This window comes from Prunus mume, linkage group LG6 (genome assembly GCF_029339155.1).
Source record: "Prunus mume cultivar Tortuosa linkage group LG6, ASM2933915v1, whole genome shotgun sequence".
Taxonomy (NCBI): Eukaryota; Viridiplantae; Streptophyta; class Magnoliopsida; order Rosales; family Rosaceae; genus Prunus; species Prunus mume.
In genome coordinates, this window is record NC_142703.1 from 14,700,648 (window position 1) to 14,719,340 (window position 18,693).

At 36.4% G+C, this 18,693-nt stretch overlaps 2 protein-coding genes and 1 long non-coding RNA gene across 6 annotated transcripts; 2 read left to right on the forward strand and 1 right to left on the reverse strand.

Annotated features, from left to right (window-relative positions):
* Window positions 1–2,535: 2,535 nt before the first annotated feature.
* On the reverse strand, window positions 2,536–4,361 carry LOC103335181 (uncharacterized). Of its 2 annotated transcripts, XR_016128013.1 has the most exons (5): window positions 4,101–4,361; window positions 3,920–4,012; window positions 3,018–3,470; window positions 2,690–2,756; window positions 2,536–2,586 (listed from the first exon to the last, which is right to left on the reverse strand). It is a non-coding gene; the product is annotated as an uncharacterized LOC103335181 (long non-coding RNA). The 2 variants fall into 2 exon arrangements; XR_016128012.1 differs by having other exon boundaries at window positions 2,542–2,756.
* Window positions 4,362–6,354: 1,993 nt separating this feature from the next.
* LOC103335180 (transducin family protein / WD-40 repeat family protein) lies at window positions 6,355–14,349 on the forward strand. 3 transcript variants are annotated; one of them, XR_016127944.1, is made up of 10 exons: window positions 6,355–6,526; window positions 6,756–6,822; window positions 7,844–8,097; window positions 8,759–9,365; window positions 10,065–10,721; window positions 11,337–11,777; window positions 12,354–12,543; window positions 13,002–13,061; window positions 13,553–13,615; window positions 13,697–14,349. XR_016127944.1 is itself a non-coding variant. In XM_008238190.3 (10 exons), the coding sequence occupies exons 1-10, from the start codon at window positions 6,495–6,497 to the stop codon at window positions 13,778–13,780; spliced, it is 2,460 nt and encodes an 819-aa protein (XP_008236412.2). In that variant the 5' UTR covers window positions 6,356–6,494; the 3' UTR covers window positions 13,781–14,349. The 3 variants fall into 3 exon arrangements, 2 of the variants coding, with proteins under 2 accessions (XP_008236412.2, XP_016650909.2); XM_008238190.3 differs by having other exon boundaries at window positions 6,356–6,526; window positions 12,349–12,543; XM_016795423.2 differs by lacking the exons at window positions 6,355–6,526; window positions 6,756–6,822 and having other exon boundaries at window positions 7,966–8,097; window positions 8,772–9,365; window positions 12,349–12,543.
* A 1,000-nt stretch (window positions 14,350–15,349) lies between these two features.
* Window positions 15,350–16,151, forward strand: LOC103335179 (peamaclein). Its single transcript, XM_008238188.2, has 2 exons — window positions 15,350–15,525; window positions 15,667–16,151. Exons 1-2 carry the CDS (start codon window positions 15,438–15,440, stop codon window positions 15,849–15,851), a joined length of 273 nt encoding a protein of 90 aa, XP_008236410.1. The 5' UTR covers window positions 15,350–15,437; the 3' UTR covers window positions 15,852–16,151.
* The last annotated feature ends 2,542 nt before the right edge of the window (window positions 16,152–18,693 follow it).

An 18,693-nucleotide genomic window follows, 5' to 3' on the forward strand; every position in this document is an offset into this window, starting at 1 on the left:
AATTAGATTGGAATAATATGCTTTTGATAATTCTTTTTCTTATTTCAAAGATATCTAGCCAAATTAGGTGCAATGTGTACGAGGGTTTAGGCCGTTTTCTTTGACACTTTTCTTTGCATATGGGATATTGCATGCCATCTATACATTATCCAACATATATCCACTACTCAAAGTCAGTCTTTTTTATTTAAAAAATATATATTTTGAATATGATGATTCGAACTTGGAAAAACTTTCAATCGCATTGTACTTGGAATATGAATATTACTATAGAAAGTTGATTAGTCATAAGGTACCAATTGAGATATTCTCTAGTGTGACCGTCATACCGCAATGTGATGTTATAATCCATCAATATTATGATATATGCTTTATTTATCAATATTATATCCTAAAATATAAACTTATGATCTACTGATATTATAGCACGCACGGTCACACTCAAGACTTCTTCGTACTGTCGGACCATTTTTAAATTCGTTTTCTATACTACATCAATAATTTATGTAAGCATTAATCTAATAGCTTCAAATGTGTGCAAATGACAGAAACAATCATTAACCAAACAAGCAAGCTCGACTTAGAGTTTAAATCTTACTTCTTTAATAAACGTAGCTTAATCAACACGGAGCTTGCCAAGACTAAGCATTTTTATAAACTTTGCTGCTGCAAAAGTGCAAGCATTCAAAAACATTATTACAGAAAAAGCAAAGCTGTTTCTGCCTGAACAATGAACTTTATATTATTCATGGTGATCTTTACTGGGAGAGAGAGGATCCTCAAATCAAATGACGTAATTATTTGTGGGGGACTTCTCATATAAATTATTGATATCTTTATGTATGGAAAATAATAATTTATAAGAAAAAATAAGTTAAATGTTATTTACTGTTTTTTTTATTTCATTAAAACCTCAGCCATGACATCCTTGTCTTAACAACTACCAGATTGGTGATGACTGATTTTTTCTTTTTGGTCAGAAGGTGATTACTGTTAGTTGGCCGACATTTTGTTAGCCATGGTTTCTGCGATGCGAACCATAAAAAGAAGAGAATTGCAGGCGATATTCCAAAATTGTAATTAAGTGGGCCTAACTGGACTTCAAGGTCAACGCTGTTGGGCCTCAAAGTTCGCAGTTAGATAATAACAATACGCAATTTGGGCTATGCGCGCAACCGTGACAAGCCCAATAAAATCATCCTAAGAACTTGTCAAACTTGTCTACGGAAATGCTATAACGAGGAGGTTGTGTGATGGGAGAGAAACTCTCATGTAACGGAGATATCACTTTTTGTTATCCCGGCTAATAACGCAATGATACATAGAATAACTTTTCCACGTGTCATTGTGTCATATGTAAGTTTTTTTTAATGATTGTAGTGTTGGATTGTACCCCTCATTGTAGCATCTCCCGCTCGTCTAGGAATGGGCGATTGGGTTCATTGGCCGCGCAACCACTTGCCCATGTCCGGTCTGTATTAAAGGTTACTATATACATAGCCAACCCATACTTGCAATGTATTGTAATGGTACTATCCATACTGGCCTGTTGAGTAATGGGTTACTTGAACATGACAAATTCCCCATATTATAGATGAGACTTGTAAGACATAACATGTTGGATTGTTGTTTAATTTAATAAGTCTAGTACTAGCATTTATAAACTCACCAAATAGCAGCTATGACATTAGAGCCACCAAACGTGGCCAGAACGAATAAGATTTGAATGAGATACTTTGCAAAAACAACTATCAAAACATAAAACACGAGTAGAGGATCTAAACCCAAATTAAATTTGGAGAAAAATGAATCATTCAAAATGGGTTAATTGGGTTGAACTTGAAGTTTGAGCCCTACAGTTCTGTTATGGGTTCAGAGACTTAATAGCCATGGCTCTCTTGGAACCGATTAAAAAAGGCAGATGGGTCTATCATAAAGCTGAAGAAATGCCTGAAAGTTCTACCGATTGCCATTTGCCCGTCCAGTATCTGTCAACACCCATCATCACCTCTCTGAAACCGCACTCAACACAAAACCCTGCTTCTGTCAAGGTGTCCACAGTTCTCAAGCAAGCTTCAAACATTTCTTTAGTATTAGTATCCTTGTAAGGCACTGGAACCACAATAACCTGGATAGCTGCCACTTTAGGTGGCAATACCAAACCTCTGTCATCTCCGTGCACCATCATCATCACTCCAATCTGAACATAATAATATTAATCACAACTGATAATAACACTAACGAAAAATAGAAAGGTTATCAATGAAAGAAAGAATTAAAAGTTACCGTTCGAGTGCTATATGCCCAAGAGTTTTGCCAAACCATGGCCTTTGCACCCTTTTCATTTTCAAACTCTATCCCAAACATTTTAGCAAAATTTTGACCCAAACAATGCGAGGTAGCTGTGGCCGGTATTTGGAATAAAAGCCTGCAAGCATGAATTAATATATTCAAGCTCACCAAAGAAGAGGCATAACAAGTATGCTCAAATAATTATGTACAAAGAAAATATATCAATTACCTCCGCACTTGTAGTGTAAAGGCCACCAGCAAATTTCTCAAGCTCACTCTTCTTTCCCTTCACAACTGGAATTGCCAAATATTCCTCATATTTACATACAATCAGGACAACTTCAAAGAAAGGTCAGAATCAGACTTCAGCACAGTAGAAATGCTGCTAACTCCTTACCTCTTCATCTGCATCTGCCTGTGTTGCAAAAGCTGTATGGCCTTCTTGCCAAAGAAACTCCCGACTCCTGAAATCATATGAGTACATACAAATTTGAGGCAAAACCAACTTTAACCTACTTGTCAAAAAGAGAGTTCCTGTGACATAGAGGACAATGAGCAACTTTGACTAAAGATGCAACAAACAAAACACTAAGTAAGAACTAAACAACAACTTGAAATCTATGAGAACAAATCAGAAGGCATAAAAAGGGTTAACTCATCTTGTCATTGTCAATGCTACAAAACTAGCATATACAACACCAAAAGCAGGAAGACAATGGAACTACCTGATAAATGGAGTAGGATTTCTGAACTCCCATCGGACAACATTGCACCATTGATTTAGCTTCAATGGTAAGTCACGGTGTCCTCTGATCCACTTAGAGAAATAAGGGTGCTTAATAGTCTCACTTGTTGGACGTATTGCTATTGGCACTTCCAATTCAGATTCTCCACACTTTGTGACCCAAGCAACCTACTTATGAAATAAAAGAATGAAAAAGCGGTTGCATAAAACAAATAACATATACACATTCTAACATAGGGGTGACTGGCGTATAACACGAGTAACACAGTAAATAAAGTCACTTAAACCATCATAGCAATAAAGTATTATTTCTCACCTCTGGAGCAAAACCCTCTCTATGATCCTTCTCTTTTTCCAGAACACTTGGGGAGACAAACAAAGGGAAACAGGTATTTTTTACCTTCCTTCTCTTTATTTCGGCATCGAATAATGCCTACAAATTAAGGAGTTGGAAGTGTGCAATTTTGCTGGAATTCAGATCACTTTGCTAAAAGAATAGAGATCTGCAAGCATAAACTATGAAACTGTACATTAAAAACTGTTAGGTAGAGTTCATATAGCTTTGATATTGAGGATGGATATATCACAAGGTTGGCATCCTCAATCATATGAGTGCAAGATGAGATTATCCAAACTCAAGACAAGAGGGGGTATATTGAAAGTACTACCAGGTTTAAAATTGTTAAAAAGAAGTCAGGAAAAATAGTCATCAACTGACAGGGCAAGATGGCATCAATTGATACCATGCTAAAATGTCAAATTTAAATTGAAGCCTTAAGAACTATACAGGGAACTACTGAAACCAGATGGTTGTTTCTAACAGCAAATAAGACACATTGACAACATGAAATTGCATAACTAAATAAGAAAAGGAAAGCTTACTTGCATCGTCTCCCATATTGACATCGTCCATGGCCTTAAAATATAACAACCAGAGATATCGAAGTATTCAATCATCTCGCTATGAACAACGACCTACATGGAACAAACAAGAGCCCATATATTACTTACACTTAGTGAAAGAAATTGATGAGCATAAAACAGAAAAGATAAAGACAGATACCTCATAATACCACTCTCCAAAATTCTCATCCTTCTTCTTGGAAAGACCTAGGCCAGTTTCTTTCTTCACCTCCTTTTTTTTTATTACAATGGGCAGTACTATTAAACCATAAATCTACAAACATTGACAATTTTATCTCTAACAATTAGGCTCATACTCAGTTCTTTGTGCTAAAGAAACCCACAAAATCTAACATTTAAAGCAGACCAGAAGAAATCAATAGCCAGGAAAGGTTGAGGAAGGTTGAGCCTCTCACCAAAATGAATCTGGTTGGTCGGAGACTAAAACCAATCACTTGTAATCAACAAGGGTTTAAATACTATATAAAGTCAACATCCCTTAGCGAAGGATTGATTAAGATTCAAACTTTTTGGTCCTTAGGACTAGAGACAAACATTTTTCCATGTTAAAAAACAATATAATGATAAAACTAAACTTTTTTTCAGCAAAAAAACATAAACCTGGGTCAATTGAGTTGCTTGGGAGGCAAGCTTATCCGCAAAAAGAGAAAACTAGTCAATTGAGTTGCTTGGGGGCCAAGCTTATTGCTTGTTTGGGCTTAATTGAAGCCCAAAAGGGTCTTATACTAAGTGGAAAGGCTATAATGAGGGGGTTGTGAGAGGGGTTCAATCTCACATTCCAACAAGAAAGAGAAGATCTTGAACTTAAACATTTTTTTTTTAGAACCTTTCCTATTAAGAGGGGCGATAGTATACTAAACTCACACACACTACACGACTGCTAGGACTTGAACCCAAGACCTTACCTGAGAGAATAAATACTCCAAACCATTACATTAGTGGGTCCTTTGCGAACTTAAACATTTTTAATGAATAAATAGTTGGATTGAACCCCTCATTCAACCCCCTCACCAAAATACCCCTCATTATAGAAGCTCCCTAGACTTAGACAATTTCTCATTTATATGCAGTTTATTTAGGATCTTTCTCTGGTACGTTCATGTACTAACATGTAACTCAATTCTTGTGGGTATTGTTCATTAAAAAAATTATGGTACGTCAATGGGATAAAGCCATGTGAAAAAAGACATTAACTTGCGAACCAGAAATCTTAAGTATAAATCTCATCCCTTCTTTTTTGGTAGCCTCCCCTTCTCGGTTAACCCTTCATTATTTTATTTTACTTTCTTAAAAAAGGTTGATAACTCTCAAGTTAACTGACCCACGTTTAAATAAATAAATAGAAACCCACGATTAATTTGTTACAGTTAGAAAGGGTAAGTTATATTATGACAAAAAGAAAAAAAGAAAAAAAAGGGTAAGTTATATGCTACAAAATGTGAATTTAAAATATAATATGATTATGTTGAGGTGGAATGATTAAACTTTATTAGATTAATGAAATGGTTAGGATTCTTTTAAATGCGTATAAATGCATTGATACTAAATGAAGAGGTTTAGGATCTCTCATATTGGGGGAGGGAAGTTATAAGGACTAGCTTGGAATTAACTTCAATCCAATCCAAGTTAGGCCACCAAACAAAGCCTATTAGTCCAATCTTAGAGCACTTCCAGCAACAAGGGCTGTGAGGGTTTAGGCCCAAAAATAGTTTCTAGTAGGCGAGGCGTTCTTTGGGGCCCACGAAACCAGGCCAGCCCTTAGGCAAGATGAGCTAGAGTTCAATCTTGGGGTTCTTGACGTCAGCAACAACAACAAAAAATTGAAAAAATCTTTAAAAAATACAAAAAATTAAAATAAATAAATAAATACTTAGTCATAGTTTTCACTTCCCACACCAAACTCTATACAAATTTCTCTCCTCATATCTCATGTGAATAGTTGTTGCCATGACAATTGGTGGAAACACCACAACCTTTTACAAGGGCAGTCACTATTCACGTGAATAGTTACTTAGCCTCCCCTTGGCATGGCAAAGGGCAAATTGCTGGAAGTGCTCTTATAAACGAGACTTGTAAGACACAATATGTTAATTGTTATTCTAGATTTTTTGGATGATTATTCAATTTAATAGTGAATCATTCTAAATTGAGGTCCTAGGTTCGATTCCTCCCTCCCACAATATTGTTTGTATCAAATATTTTTTTTGGAGAAACATGAATCATTCTAAATGGGTTAATTGGGTTTTTTTGGCGGGGTTAATTGGGTTAAGCTTGAAGTTTGAGCCCTACAGTTATGGGTTCGAGATTACGAGCAATGGCCATTGGCATGTTTGAAAAGCAGATGGGCCTTGTCCATCAAAAGCTGAACAAAGCCTGAAGGTTCTACCGTGGCCACTTGCCGCTCCAATTCTTCAACACCCATATCGCTCTCTGAAACGCACCTGTACATTTATTACATACTATATCAGAACCAATATTTGTATGAAGGATCAGAAATCCTTTTGTGGTCGGTAACTGCAAAGGCTCAGTCTCCATGGCAATCGACATCCGAACATTGGAAGAGAGGTCAGCATCTTTAATTCGGAATTTTTTCTAATTTTTCAATTTCTTTTTCAACCATAGTATGAAGTTTTGGATGTTATTGTAGTTTAGTAGTTTTAAGTTTTATCTGTCGTTTGTTCTATGGTGGAGATGTGAGTTTCTGAATTACAATTGCTGGACTTGTTAATGTTGTAATTTTTCTTGTTAATGTCAATGTTTTTCTCAGTAAATGTTTGAGTTTTTTGTGTTCTAGGTACATCAGTTCTTGCAGGAGGCACCATGTCCTACCCAATCCTGCAATTCTGGCTGTTCTCTTCAAGGTCAGTGATGATTATTGTTACAGTTTTTCTTCTTAGAGATGAATTTATTCATTGTGTTTAAAGTTTAATTCTTTTAATCCATTTGTTAAGGAAATTCGGATTGAAAGTAGTTGCTTTATTGGACTAGGAATTTTTGTCGTCATTAATGAATATTGTACTATTAGATGGGTAAAACAACACGAGCATGTATGTTTAAATTGAGCATAGCACAACACAGCAGGGGTGATGCTTGTCGAATTAGTTGACCCATAAAGCATGCCATGGGTATGAAAGGGGATGATAGGCACGAGTTTGTTCCATCCTTGACTCATTTAGCATTTTCTTTTTGGAAGAAACATCTGCAGTGGTCAACTTCACTGTTGTTTAAGCCAACAACTTTCGGGGGTTGGGGTAATTGGATTGTTTTTTTGGCTTCCTTTTTATTTCAAATGTTAATAATAGATCAAATGATCTTTTGTTGAGGATGTTGTTATACAGTTGTTAATAAAACAACTCAATTATGCGCTCCTTGCTAGCTGGTATGTGATTGACTAAAATAAGCTTTATAATAAAATCAACTAAGGAAATAAATTGCCCTCATGGACGCGTGTTGAAGCATCAAGCTCTACTATCAGGACATCGGTATGAACATGCTCTTGCTATGTCTAAGCTTGGAACAATTGCGCATGACAGACATGAGACAACTATTTATAGCTCTGAAAAATTTAGGGATGGGGATTTGTTAGAGTATAAAGTAATACTTGGCCCCACATCCTTATTATGTTATTGAGAAAAATGGTAAACTAAATCCTGGTGTGAAGTCATAGATACTGAGTTCAAGTCATGCAACTTGCTCTCTTGTAGTTTGATCCGTTAAATTTAATTCAGTTGAATAGTAATAATCAAAATTACTTGCATTTTTTAGCAAATTTGATGGTCAAATTCATAATGTGTCATTTACTCCAAATTCATTAGTAGTGGAGGTCTATAATAGTTATAGTACCATTCTTAGTCTATTCCTAACTTTCTTTTTATCACTCAGGCCAAGATTAAAAAAACTTGCCATGAGCTATGTAGCTTGGAGATTTCATTGGACCACCTTAAGGAGACTGATTTCCCTCCACTTCTTGATTTATGTATGGACCTTGATGCATCTGAGATCGAAGCAGTTGACATACACAATGAATCATTGTATGCTTTGGATGGAAATTATGCTTTGTTGTTGATGCACGCTATCAATCAAAAGCTTCGAGTTGTCGATCTCCATGATTTGTCATTTGGAAAGGATTTCTTGAGGTATATAGTGGTATTTTGTTGTAATTTGCTTTGTGTTGATTGTTTCATTCTATTACATAATATATCCCGTATAACACTCACTCTCATAGCAATAGTTGAATAAGAGGACTAACATGCAATAGGCAATGCTGAGGGATTATTTATTTTTACATGTGTTTTTTGTTGTTGCTTTTTTCCCATCCTATTACAATACTGAGAAGACCACATTCACCACATATTAGGCAATTAATAGGTGACATATAAGCTATCTATCATTTGTACCATCTTGCAGTCATTGTGTTTGATCAGTTCCATTGGTGTTGTCTTGTCAATCAAAATTTGAATGACTAGGAAGTTCACAGGAATTTGTAAATTGGCATTCATTGTAAAACTGAAATCATATTATCAAAGATCTACAATGAAGAATCTGCTTAAATTTGGAAATGTCAATATGTAGTTGTTTTGGACCTGGTTTCTCTTCTTCCTTACTTTGCTCAGTATTCCTTTATAACGAATTTTCTGTTATTGTAATTACCTTTTGTATTGCCTTCTTTCTGTGTACTGAATTGTGCCAACTCATGTCTTTTATAATTTGTTTTGTGTAGATGGATGTATATGTTTACATCAAGATGAAATCCTATATAAATGACTTTGCTGTCACTAATTCAAGTTTTATCCGTAGGGATCTTTCTCAGAGGGGTTTAACATGCCAAGTTTTAACCTTAAGGTCTTCGCATTTTCGGAAGCTCAACATGATGGGGGAGTTCATGCAGATACATACCCTTAACCTTGATTTTAGTTCTTCACTCACTAGTTTTCAGGAGGATTGTTTTACTTGCATGCCCAATCTTATGTGCCTCTCTCTCTGCGATACAAGAATTTCAAATCTCTGGACAACCTTTGCTGCACTTTCCAAACTCCCTTCTTTGGTTGAACTTCGATTTCAGAACTGGTCGTGTTGCAATGATGTTGGGCCTTATTCTGCATCATCCAGTGGGAAATCAGATGACAAAACTGATTCCAATCAGCCAAATAGTGTTGATTATGGTGGACGATTATCCATTAATGTCGGGGATGTAACAAATCAGAACTCAAGCACTGAACAGGGGCTCAGGAATTTGTTTTTAATTAATAATGTGGTTATAAATGATGATGTACAAGGCATGGCTGAGGATTCATCAGATGATAGTGACTTAGATTTTTCGAATCCCCTGCAAGAACATGGTTCTGTGGAGCTATTATCAAATGTTTTCGCCGGGGGGAATATACAGGTCAATCCACAAAATGAGGTAATGGCATTGACCTTTGCATTTTATTATGCTTGAGTGACTAAGTAGGAAATGTTTAAGTAGATTTGTGACTATGACAGTGAATGGATTTTCATGCAGAAATTATAGCAAATGATTAATTTTTTTGCATTATTAAGTTAATGAAAAAGGATTTTGATAAATTATAATATTTTTTAACTGATAAGGTATAATGTTTGTTTTTCTTCTATAAACAGTTATCATCAACAACACTATTAGCAGCCAACTACCTCCATTCCAAATCCTATTGAAATTTGGTTGACGACCTAGTACATAATTATAATACAATTATAGTTCTGTGCAACAATAAGCTTGATATACACTGTCTGCCTATTCTCCAACAGCAAGCTTTTGGGGTCAATGGTTGCCTGACATGGTATCAGCGTATCAGACCTCTATGGCTTTGAGACCTCCACCTCCCACTCCCCTTTTCTTTATAATTTGCAAGGTGCATTGTGGAACTGCACCTTTATTTCTCTTTGTCTGCCTATCCACGTGCAAGATGGGGTTGCACTTGAGGGGTAGTATTACCTTGATGTGCATTGTTGGTCCGTTGCCTAACAACTTAAGCTTTTGATGTCCAATATATATATTTTTTCTATCATATAATTTGTAATCATCATTATCCTCCAATCCTCCCTCTTATATTCATAATAATCAAATTTCTACTCTGTTTGGCAGGCTTCTTTTGATAACTTACAAAATCAAAATGAAGAAGAGCCCTTCGAAGGTGTCTTTACAAAGCATATTGGAGATGTTGCGTTGACATATATTTCTTATCATGCTTCGCCAATATGTTTCGAGAAACATTATAGAGAGTACATGATAGCCTCATTACCTCATTTGAGACTTTTAGATAACTTGCCTATTAGAAAGATTGATCAGGAAAGGGCTATGATTAAATTCTCAGAGTATTTTGAAAATCTACCTTATCGGAGAAAGCATAAAGAGAATGTTGTTCATATGTTACAGAAGCGTGAAATTAGAGCAAGTCAAACTCATGCGCAAAGTCATGGGCAAAAAACATCAAATCTCTATGGGAAGTCTCAATACTTCTATACCAGGTCTCTCTGTGCTGCAAAAATGGGATCTTCTGCTTGGCCTTTCTTGCATCCGCTTTCTGTTTCAGGCAGTAACTTGGGAGGTGAAAGTAGGAGCTTTCGTCCTAGGCAGTTTGAGTATCATCCATCTGACTCTAGCCTAATGGTCTTTGGAACATTAGATGGTGAAGTAATTGTAGTCAACCATGAAAATGGAAAAATTGTTAGTTATATCCCATCGCTAGGAGCAATGAATAGTGTGCTGGGACTCTGTTGGCTCAAGAAGTATCCCTCTAAGGTATGCAATTACTGCCTGGAATGTAGTTATATTCAAGTCATGGCCTATTATTCTTATGTGTATATAGTTAACAGTTAAATTTTTTTCCCTGGGAAATTGTTGCACCTACCAATCCCAGAATGCTGCACATTCTTTTATTGTTTTGTTTTTCTCTCATCATATGCAGTTCTGTCGGGCATAAAATTGTTCAAAGTACAGATACATGGCGTTCAATAGCTAGTAACAGCATGCATTGACAATTGAAGGGAGTATGTAACATTTGAGTTTTCATTTATGGTACTTGATGGGCAATGCATACCACCACAGTATGGGTCGAAGATGGCTCCTAAGTTGAAGGACGACCTGGTTTTATTGTCACCATTCAATATTATGTTGCTAATGTCTTTTATTTTGGAATTAAGTTGCTAATGTATGCTTGGAAGGGCTTCTTAGGTGTGGGAATCCTTTGTGCATTTGATAAATTGAAAAACTTTATCAATAGTCAAATAATTGTTAAATAATTGTTATCGTCATAGACTCATAGTACTGTATCAATTTGTAAAGATTAGACATCTATCTCTCTCCTTATTTCAAAAATTCTAATTCGTACTTGTTTTTTTCCTCATTGAATGTCAGCTAATAGCTGGCTCGGATAATGGTTCATTGAAATTATACGATATCCATCAAATGCAATCAACTATAGCAGGAATATACAGTGGTGCCGGTTCTGTGACCTTTGACGATTTTGACCAATTGACATCTGTTCATGTTAACTTCACGGATGAACTATTACTTGCTAGTGGATACTCGAGAGATGTTGCTTTGTATGACATAAGTAGTGGAAGACGCTTGCAGGTGTTTACTGATATGCATCAGGAGCATATTAATGTAGTAAAGTTTGCAAACCATTCCCCATCTCTTTTTGCCACTTCTTCATTTGATCAGGATGTCAAGATGTGGGATCTAAGACAGAAACCAATACGGCCTTGCTATACCTCTTCAAGCTCTAGGGGTAATGTGATGGTTTGCTTTTCTCCAGATGATCACTATCTTCTTGTGTCAGCTGTTGACAATGAGGTAATTTCTGGATTAGTTTATATTATAGTGTATAATTGGGCTGTCCATGTGTTCTCATGTGCCCCCAAATTCTTCTTGTGGATTAGTTAGAATAGCAGCATATTTTTATTTTCATTTTCCTATAGAGTTAATAGTTTTAGTTGTTCTCTTTATTTAAATAGTATTATTATATTATTATGATGCCTATTCCAAAAGGAGATCATTTGATTTTCGTGGTAGACTTAATATTCTGATTTCACTCGTGATTTAGTCCACCAAGGCCTCATATGTAATGATGGCTACCATAGGTTTTGGTGCACTCCATCAGGCAACTTGTATATAGTTGGATATGTTGGAGGCAGTTACTGTTCGTAACCTTAGGCTTTTGTGTTAGGATAGGAGAAGATATATTTGGATGGAGGAGGTTGATGTAGTCTGTAGATAGGGTTTGTTCTTTAAGATTTATTTATTTATTTATCATCTTGGTATATTTTGTGCAATGATATTTTTGTTATGATATATAATGAAGCTTTACTTGCTGTCCTTCAAGACATTTTAGCATATTCTGAGATTAACTCGTTGATGATGTCAGGTTAGACAACTTCTGGCAGTTGATGGGAGACTTCACTTGAATTTTGAGATAGCCTCTACAGGAAGCTCTCAGAATTACACTCGATCCTATTACATGAATGGAAGGGATTATATCATCAGTGGGAGTTGTGACGAGCATGTAGTTCGCATATGTTGTGCTCAAACAGGGAGGCGCCTGAGGGATATATCTTTGGAGGTACAGCTTTCTGTTTAGATGTTTTATGCCAAAAAAGTACCGCGAAACAGTGGTTTCCTTGTCAGATATAGGTTTAACGTGCCACCTAGTGGATATGATTACTTTCTTTCTATGTGTGATGCCAAACTCTACTCTTGTTGGGGAGCTTCACGTTGTATTTGAGTGAAGTTATAAGTTGTCATCATCATTGTCAGTTATAAGTTTTAGGAGTCCATGTAGGAAGCAACGTGGCACAGCTTTAGATTCTAAAAGAAGATATAGACAAAAATAGGAGATGAAAGAAACCAGAAATACGGTGAAAGGTAGTGCTTTAACTTGAGATTCCTGAAAGGGGGAAAAGGAATTAAATCTGAAATAGGTATGGGAAAAGATGAAAAGAAGTCTGTTTATCTACTAATTGTGAATGTGTACTAGTTACTTTGAGGACAATAATGAGACAATTTTCTGTTCATATGCAGGGAGGAGGAGGATCTAGGAGTTCTATGTTTGTGCAATCTTTAAGGGGAGATCCTTTCAGAGTGAGTTTCATTCTACTTATCCACTCTTTTGGTCAATCAAGTACTAGTAGAATTATACACATTCACTAATATGGTTAGAAGAGATAGTGTGGGTTATTTCCTTAAAAAGTAAACCCCACAACACGTCAATTTTGTTGTTGTTTTATTTCACTTTATTCACTTGTACGCATATATAAATGTTTCATGAATTCTATATAACTTTATTTGTATGTTGTAACTAATCTTCCAATAACCAATAAATTATTGAAGAATTCTATATATGCTCAGCTTAGTTTATACTGTAATCTTGCTTGGCTTTTTAAAATCATGCCACAATGATTAATGGGAAACTTAAGAAGCGCACTGTCACATGTCTGCTCACCTTACAAGAGCCCTGTAGCAGTGTGCATGACACAAACTTGATTTGTCCAAGTATTCAAGTGGTGCCAAGGATTAATGGTACCTCCATTATTAATTTAAACATATTTTCTCACAATTTTCCTTGCACCCAGGAATTCAACATGAGTATCTTGGCAGCCTATATGCGTCCACGCTCAAGGTCTGAAATTTTCAAGGTAGGACGCATGCTTCTGGAGTTTTGTTGTTAAAAATGTCATCATGTGAGACACTGAAGTTTTCTGGGTGCAACATTGCAGGTCAATATGCTAGCATCTAGTGACTATGCCAAGGAACACCTTGATGGCCAGCAAGCTTGCCCAACCAATAGTATGGGAGGTTGACGTTTGTACCATATTTGTAACATATGTATGTATACAACCCTTCTCCTAGGCGAGTGTCTGCAAAGATACAAACAAGCGAACATCTCCACCAGCAGTTGGGTCCAACAGCCGAGATCAGTAAGTAGGTCTAACGCCAATCCATGTTACCGCATCCGCTGTTCGTATGCTCTCCCTTGCAGGGTTTCGGACCCACTTACTGACCCGATTTGGATTAACTGAACCGGCACATATTTCAACTGTGTTGTTGGATGAGATCCAGTAGTAGGTAGAGATGATTCTTTGTGGATGCCTACCTACTTGGGTTCGGCTAAAGAAACAGCCCATTTGCTTTGATCTAGTATAGGTACATGTAATATGCCATGAAATGTGCTAGCCTTAGCTGGTTAATGGATTGGAGGGTAGTTAGTAGTTGAAGATGGTAGGGAGGGTTTGTTAGTTGTCAGCTGCAAAGTGGCATGGGTGGTTCTCGTTGTAAAAATAAACCAATTATCAGTTGTAACAGAGGCATTTCAATCTATAAGAATTCTACAGAAAGCATCAGGCTTCCGTGGGTAAGAGTTTCCATTTAACCTGTCTGACTTGGGCTTCCTCAGCTTGACTTAACCTGCAAGATCCTTGCAAAGGACTTTTTGTTATTTTTGTAAATAATCTGCTATGTCTTAGACCTCTGGCATTTTGTCTTCTTGTAATGTACTCTCTAGGGATGATGAAGTTGGAGTTACTCTTGTTTTTCTGGGGATGGATGCAGGCATGCAGCTCATTAATACATGGCTTGTAATACCCACTCGCAAATGGATATTAACTATTGATGTATTGTGAACCCTAAATGCATCGACGACTGAGAATCACCCACTTGTGTGCTCGTCGCTATATGCCTAGCAAAACCCTAATTATAATCTCAGCGAGATAACCATTTGATTATGTAGGTTTTTTTAGTGTGTTTTGCGTTTGTAGGTACTCCACACTTGGCACATACGGCCAAAACGAGGAAGCTACTAGCAACTTTCACAAATGCAGAAACCGTGTTACACACTTACCTAAACCATGGCTCACTGTCTCACCGACTCACTAAATTATGTGCCAAAAGATCCAACAATCCAGCTGTGAGTACCTTCGCCACATTTATTTTTATTTAATGACCACAACTGTCGACGTACTATAGATATTTTGAAGTTTTTTAAAAAATTTATTTTTATATAAGCGAGATTAAGAATAGGGTAATCAAATCTGTGATGATCTCAAATGTAAAAAGATAAATGATGTTACTCACTTGAGTTATAAGTCCTTTATAGATATTTTGAAGTTGAAAAAGGAAAAGAAAATACATATTATAAGTTGAAAAAAAAAAAAAATATTATGTAAACTAAAGAGGAAAAAAAGGTGGGATATAAATGTGTTATATATAAGAAAATTAGATTATTTACACTAATATTCTAGACTTTTCATTTTGATAAATAAAATATGACTTAGCCTCTGTCCTTGATAATGACAATGAGGGCATCCAAAGTTCCCGAGTCCACTTCTCTCGCTATTAATACCATATCATACAAAGGCTTGAGCTCTCACACTCCCCCAAGTACACTGCTCAACTGTGACATTTCCTCAGTTCATAACACTTGGGCAAAACCAAAACCAAAACCAGAAACAGAAGCAGAAGATGAAGCTCTACTTTCCACTTCTTCTTCTCTGTTTTCTTCTTCTTGGCTCCTCTTTGATGGATCCAGCCATGGCTCAAGCTAAATCAAGTAAGCCAAGCAAATCTTTTGATCTACTACATTGCTCTTTTTTCTTTCTTTTCTTTTTGCTTGATAATTATTAGCCATACTAATTATTTTTCCTGACAATTTTGATTAACTTGGCATAAAATGAAAATTGTTAATTTGCAGAATATTGCAGTGACAAGTGCTCATCGAGGTGTGCAGTAGCAGGAGTTCAAGATCGATGCATCAAGTATTGTGGGATATGCTGCGAAGAGTGCAAGTGTGTTCCTTCTGGGACTTATGGCAACAAGCATGAGTGCCCTTGCTACAGAGACAAGAAGAACAAGAAGGGCAAGCCCAAGTGCCCTTGACATCTCAACTATTTCACAGAGAGAGAGAGAGAGAGAGAGAGAGAGAGATTTGGTTTGAGTGTGAGTGTGAGTGTTAATTTGGTGGTGTTAGTGTTGTAGAAAGTCAGTTTAAAAAATCTATGGTGAGTGTTTTAGTGAGAGAGAGTTGTGGGCTCTGCTTAGCAAGAGTTGGGTTGTTGATCATCCTTTGTGTCTTGATGGATCTAGCAGTGGTTTATGTGTGATCGTGATGATTAATGTCCAATGGCCGTTGGATTTGCATAAAATGAATAATATTAGTAGTTATGCCTACTTTTAGTATATGCCTTGAAGAAGTTTGATTATTCATATAAATCTTGAATAAGTGTGTGTTTATTTTGTAAATAATACATTATCAAAACTTGCATGTTTTGTCATCCCAGATTCAACCTTAGACAAGTTGTCAATTGCTGATATATTAATGGAAGTTGGACACATGTGATGTTGGGAGATGGGATCTTTTACGCACACTTCAAGACGTTGATGGCTAAGTTAAGATACTTTTCACTGAGCTAGACCCGTAACAGTCTCCTAAGATTAAGCAAATTCATATTTTGATCCCAAAAATTAAAATCAAAAACTTTTTCTTGACAATAAAATCGAAGACAAGCAAAACAAGGTCCCAAAACATAAGACTGGCTAAACATGTGCTTAGCAATTAACATATATGCTCATAGCGGCAGGGCGGTTGGTAGAAGAACCTTTTGGGATTTGAGCAACACAATTAAGAAAACCTTTAACTAGGATCTATATTATTGAATGTGTGGCCATGTATATGTCACATCAGCATTTTAACAAAAAAAATTAATGGAAGTTAACGGTAGAGACCATTTTGATGTGCAGAGGATAACCTTAAATATCATTAGTGTCATAAAAAAACATTAAGAGCGAAATGTGATAATTTCGTCAATCTCAAAGACCATTCGTGATAAAAAGCCAAGAAGAATAAATCAACGTCGTCAAACTGCAAGGAGTCCTTCAGCCTATGCATTGCTGAAACAGTAATAGATGCCACACAAGAAGAACAAAAGCATCTGGAATTTTAAAATTGGACTGTGCATACACTATGAGCTATGCTGCTCTGCTACCCAATAACCTTTGATTAATGGTTTTGGCCCAGCCCAACCTCCCCAACCAAAGAAACAGCACAGCATGCATTGACAATTGAAGGGAGCGTGCAGCATTTGAATGTTAATAGCTGGCTCGGATAATGGTTCATTGAAATTATACGATATCCATCAAATGCGATCATGTATAGAAGGAATACACAGTGGTGCCGCAAATAAACATTAGCGTAGTAGTTTAGAATAAATGCTTTCTCAGAGAAGGTCATGGGTTCAAGAGTCAGCATTCGTGTAGTGATGCTGGTTTTGCGACTTTTGACGAGTTCGACAAATTGACATCTGTTGGTGTTAACTACGCGGACGAACTATTTCTTGCTAGTGGATACTCGAGAGATGTTGCTCTGTATGACATAAGTAGTGGAAGACGCTTGCTTGCAGGTGTTTACTGATATGTGCCCCCAAACTCTCCTTGTGGATTAGTTAGAATGGCAGTATCTTTTTTTTTCCTATAGAGTAAATAGTTTTAGTTCTGGTTTTTATTATTATTATGTAATTTAAACATAAAGTTTCTCACAATTTTCCTTGCACCCAGGAATTCAACATGAGTATCTTGGCAGCCTATATGCGTCCTCGCTCGAGGTCTCTGAAAGTTTCATGGTAGGAGTCATGCTTCTGGAGTTATGCTATTAAAAAATGTCATCATGTGAGACGCTAAAGTTTTCTGGGTGCTACATTGCAGGTCAATATGATAGCATCTATTGACTATGCCAAGGAACATCTTGATGGTCAGCAATCTATAGAATTTTATACAGAAACACTACAACCCTGGCATTCCATTTAACCTGTCTGATTTTGGCTTTTTTAGCTTGAGTTAACCTGCAAGATCCTTTGCAAAGGACCTTTTTGCCTTGTTTTTATAAATAATCTGCTTTGCTTTGTACCTATGGCATTTTGTCTTGTTTTAGTGTACTTTTTATGGATGATGAAGTTGCCTTATTTTTCTGATGCAGACATCCAACTCCGCTTATTAAAACATGGCTTATCGTCCAGTCGTGTATTAATTGGTCAGACAGGGAGCGGATGTTTATTAGCTGGGCATTGATGCATTGTGAGTTCTAAAGGAAAAACCCTAATTACAATCTCACTTAGATAACTATTTGATTATGTAGGTTTTTGAGTGTGTTTTGCGTTTGTAGTTGCACTTAAAAATACTCTACACACTTATAACACAAAGCTACTTGGCACATACGGCCAAAACGAGGTGCAGAAACCGTGTGTGGATGGACACACTTACCTGAACCATGGCTCAGTTTCACCGGCTCACTAAATTTGCCAATAGTTTCACTCCAGTTGTAAGTACCTTTGCCAACATTTATTCAATGACCACAACTGCCCACGTACTATATATTGTCTAACAAATATACTAGATTTTTTAGGCATAGAAATTTTGAAGTTTTTCTTACTTTTATTATTTTTAAATATAATCGATATTGGAAAAAAGAAATCGAACATACGACCCTATATATAGTTATGATCAATTCCATCAGCCTCCCTTTAAGGTTTAGCCGATCTTAAAATCTAATAGTCCAATAAGATAAATTTAACCCACCTCATTTTGAAATCCTTCGTCTATCCTTCACACTATAAATATCATACCATACCAAAGCTTGAGCTCTCACAATCCTCCACACTCCCTCAAGTAACCTGCTCAACTGTGACGTTTCCTTAGTTATTAACACTTCAGGCAAAAGCAAAAGCAG

What these genes read in the sequence shown, in the direction of transcription:
- LOC103335180 (XM_008238190.3), top strand. Translation starts at nt 6,495, where the DNA reads ATGGCAATCGACATCCGAACATTGGAAGAGAG. An exon ending in TTCTGGCTGTTCTCTTCAAG is followed by an intron (nt 6,823 to 7,843) that starts GTCAGTGATGAT and finishes TTTATCACTCAG; the next exon opens with GCCAAGATTAAAAAAACTTG. An exon ending in TCAAGAAGTATCCCTCTAAG is followed by an intron (nt 10,722 to 11,336) that starts GTATGCAATTAC and finishes ATTGAATGTCAG; the next exon opens with CTAATAGCTGGCTCGGATAA.
- LOC103335179 (XM_008238188.2), top strand. Translation starts at nt 15,438, where the DNA reads ATGAAGCTCTACTTTCCACTTCTTCTTCTCTGTTTTCTTCTTCTTGGC. An exon ending in CATGGCTCAAGCTAAATCAA is followed by an intron (nt 15,526 to 15,666) that starts GTAAGCCAAGCA and finishes GTTAATTTGCAG; the next exon opens with AATATTGCAGTGACAAGTGC.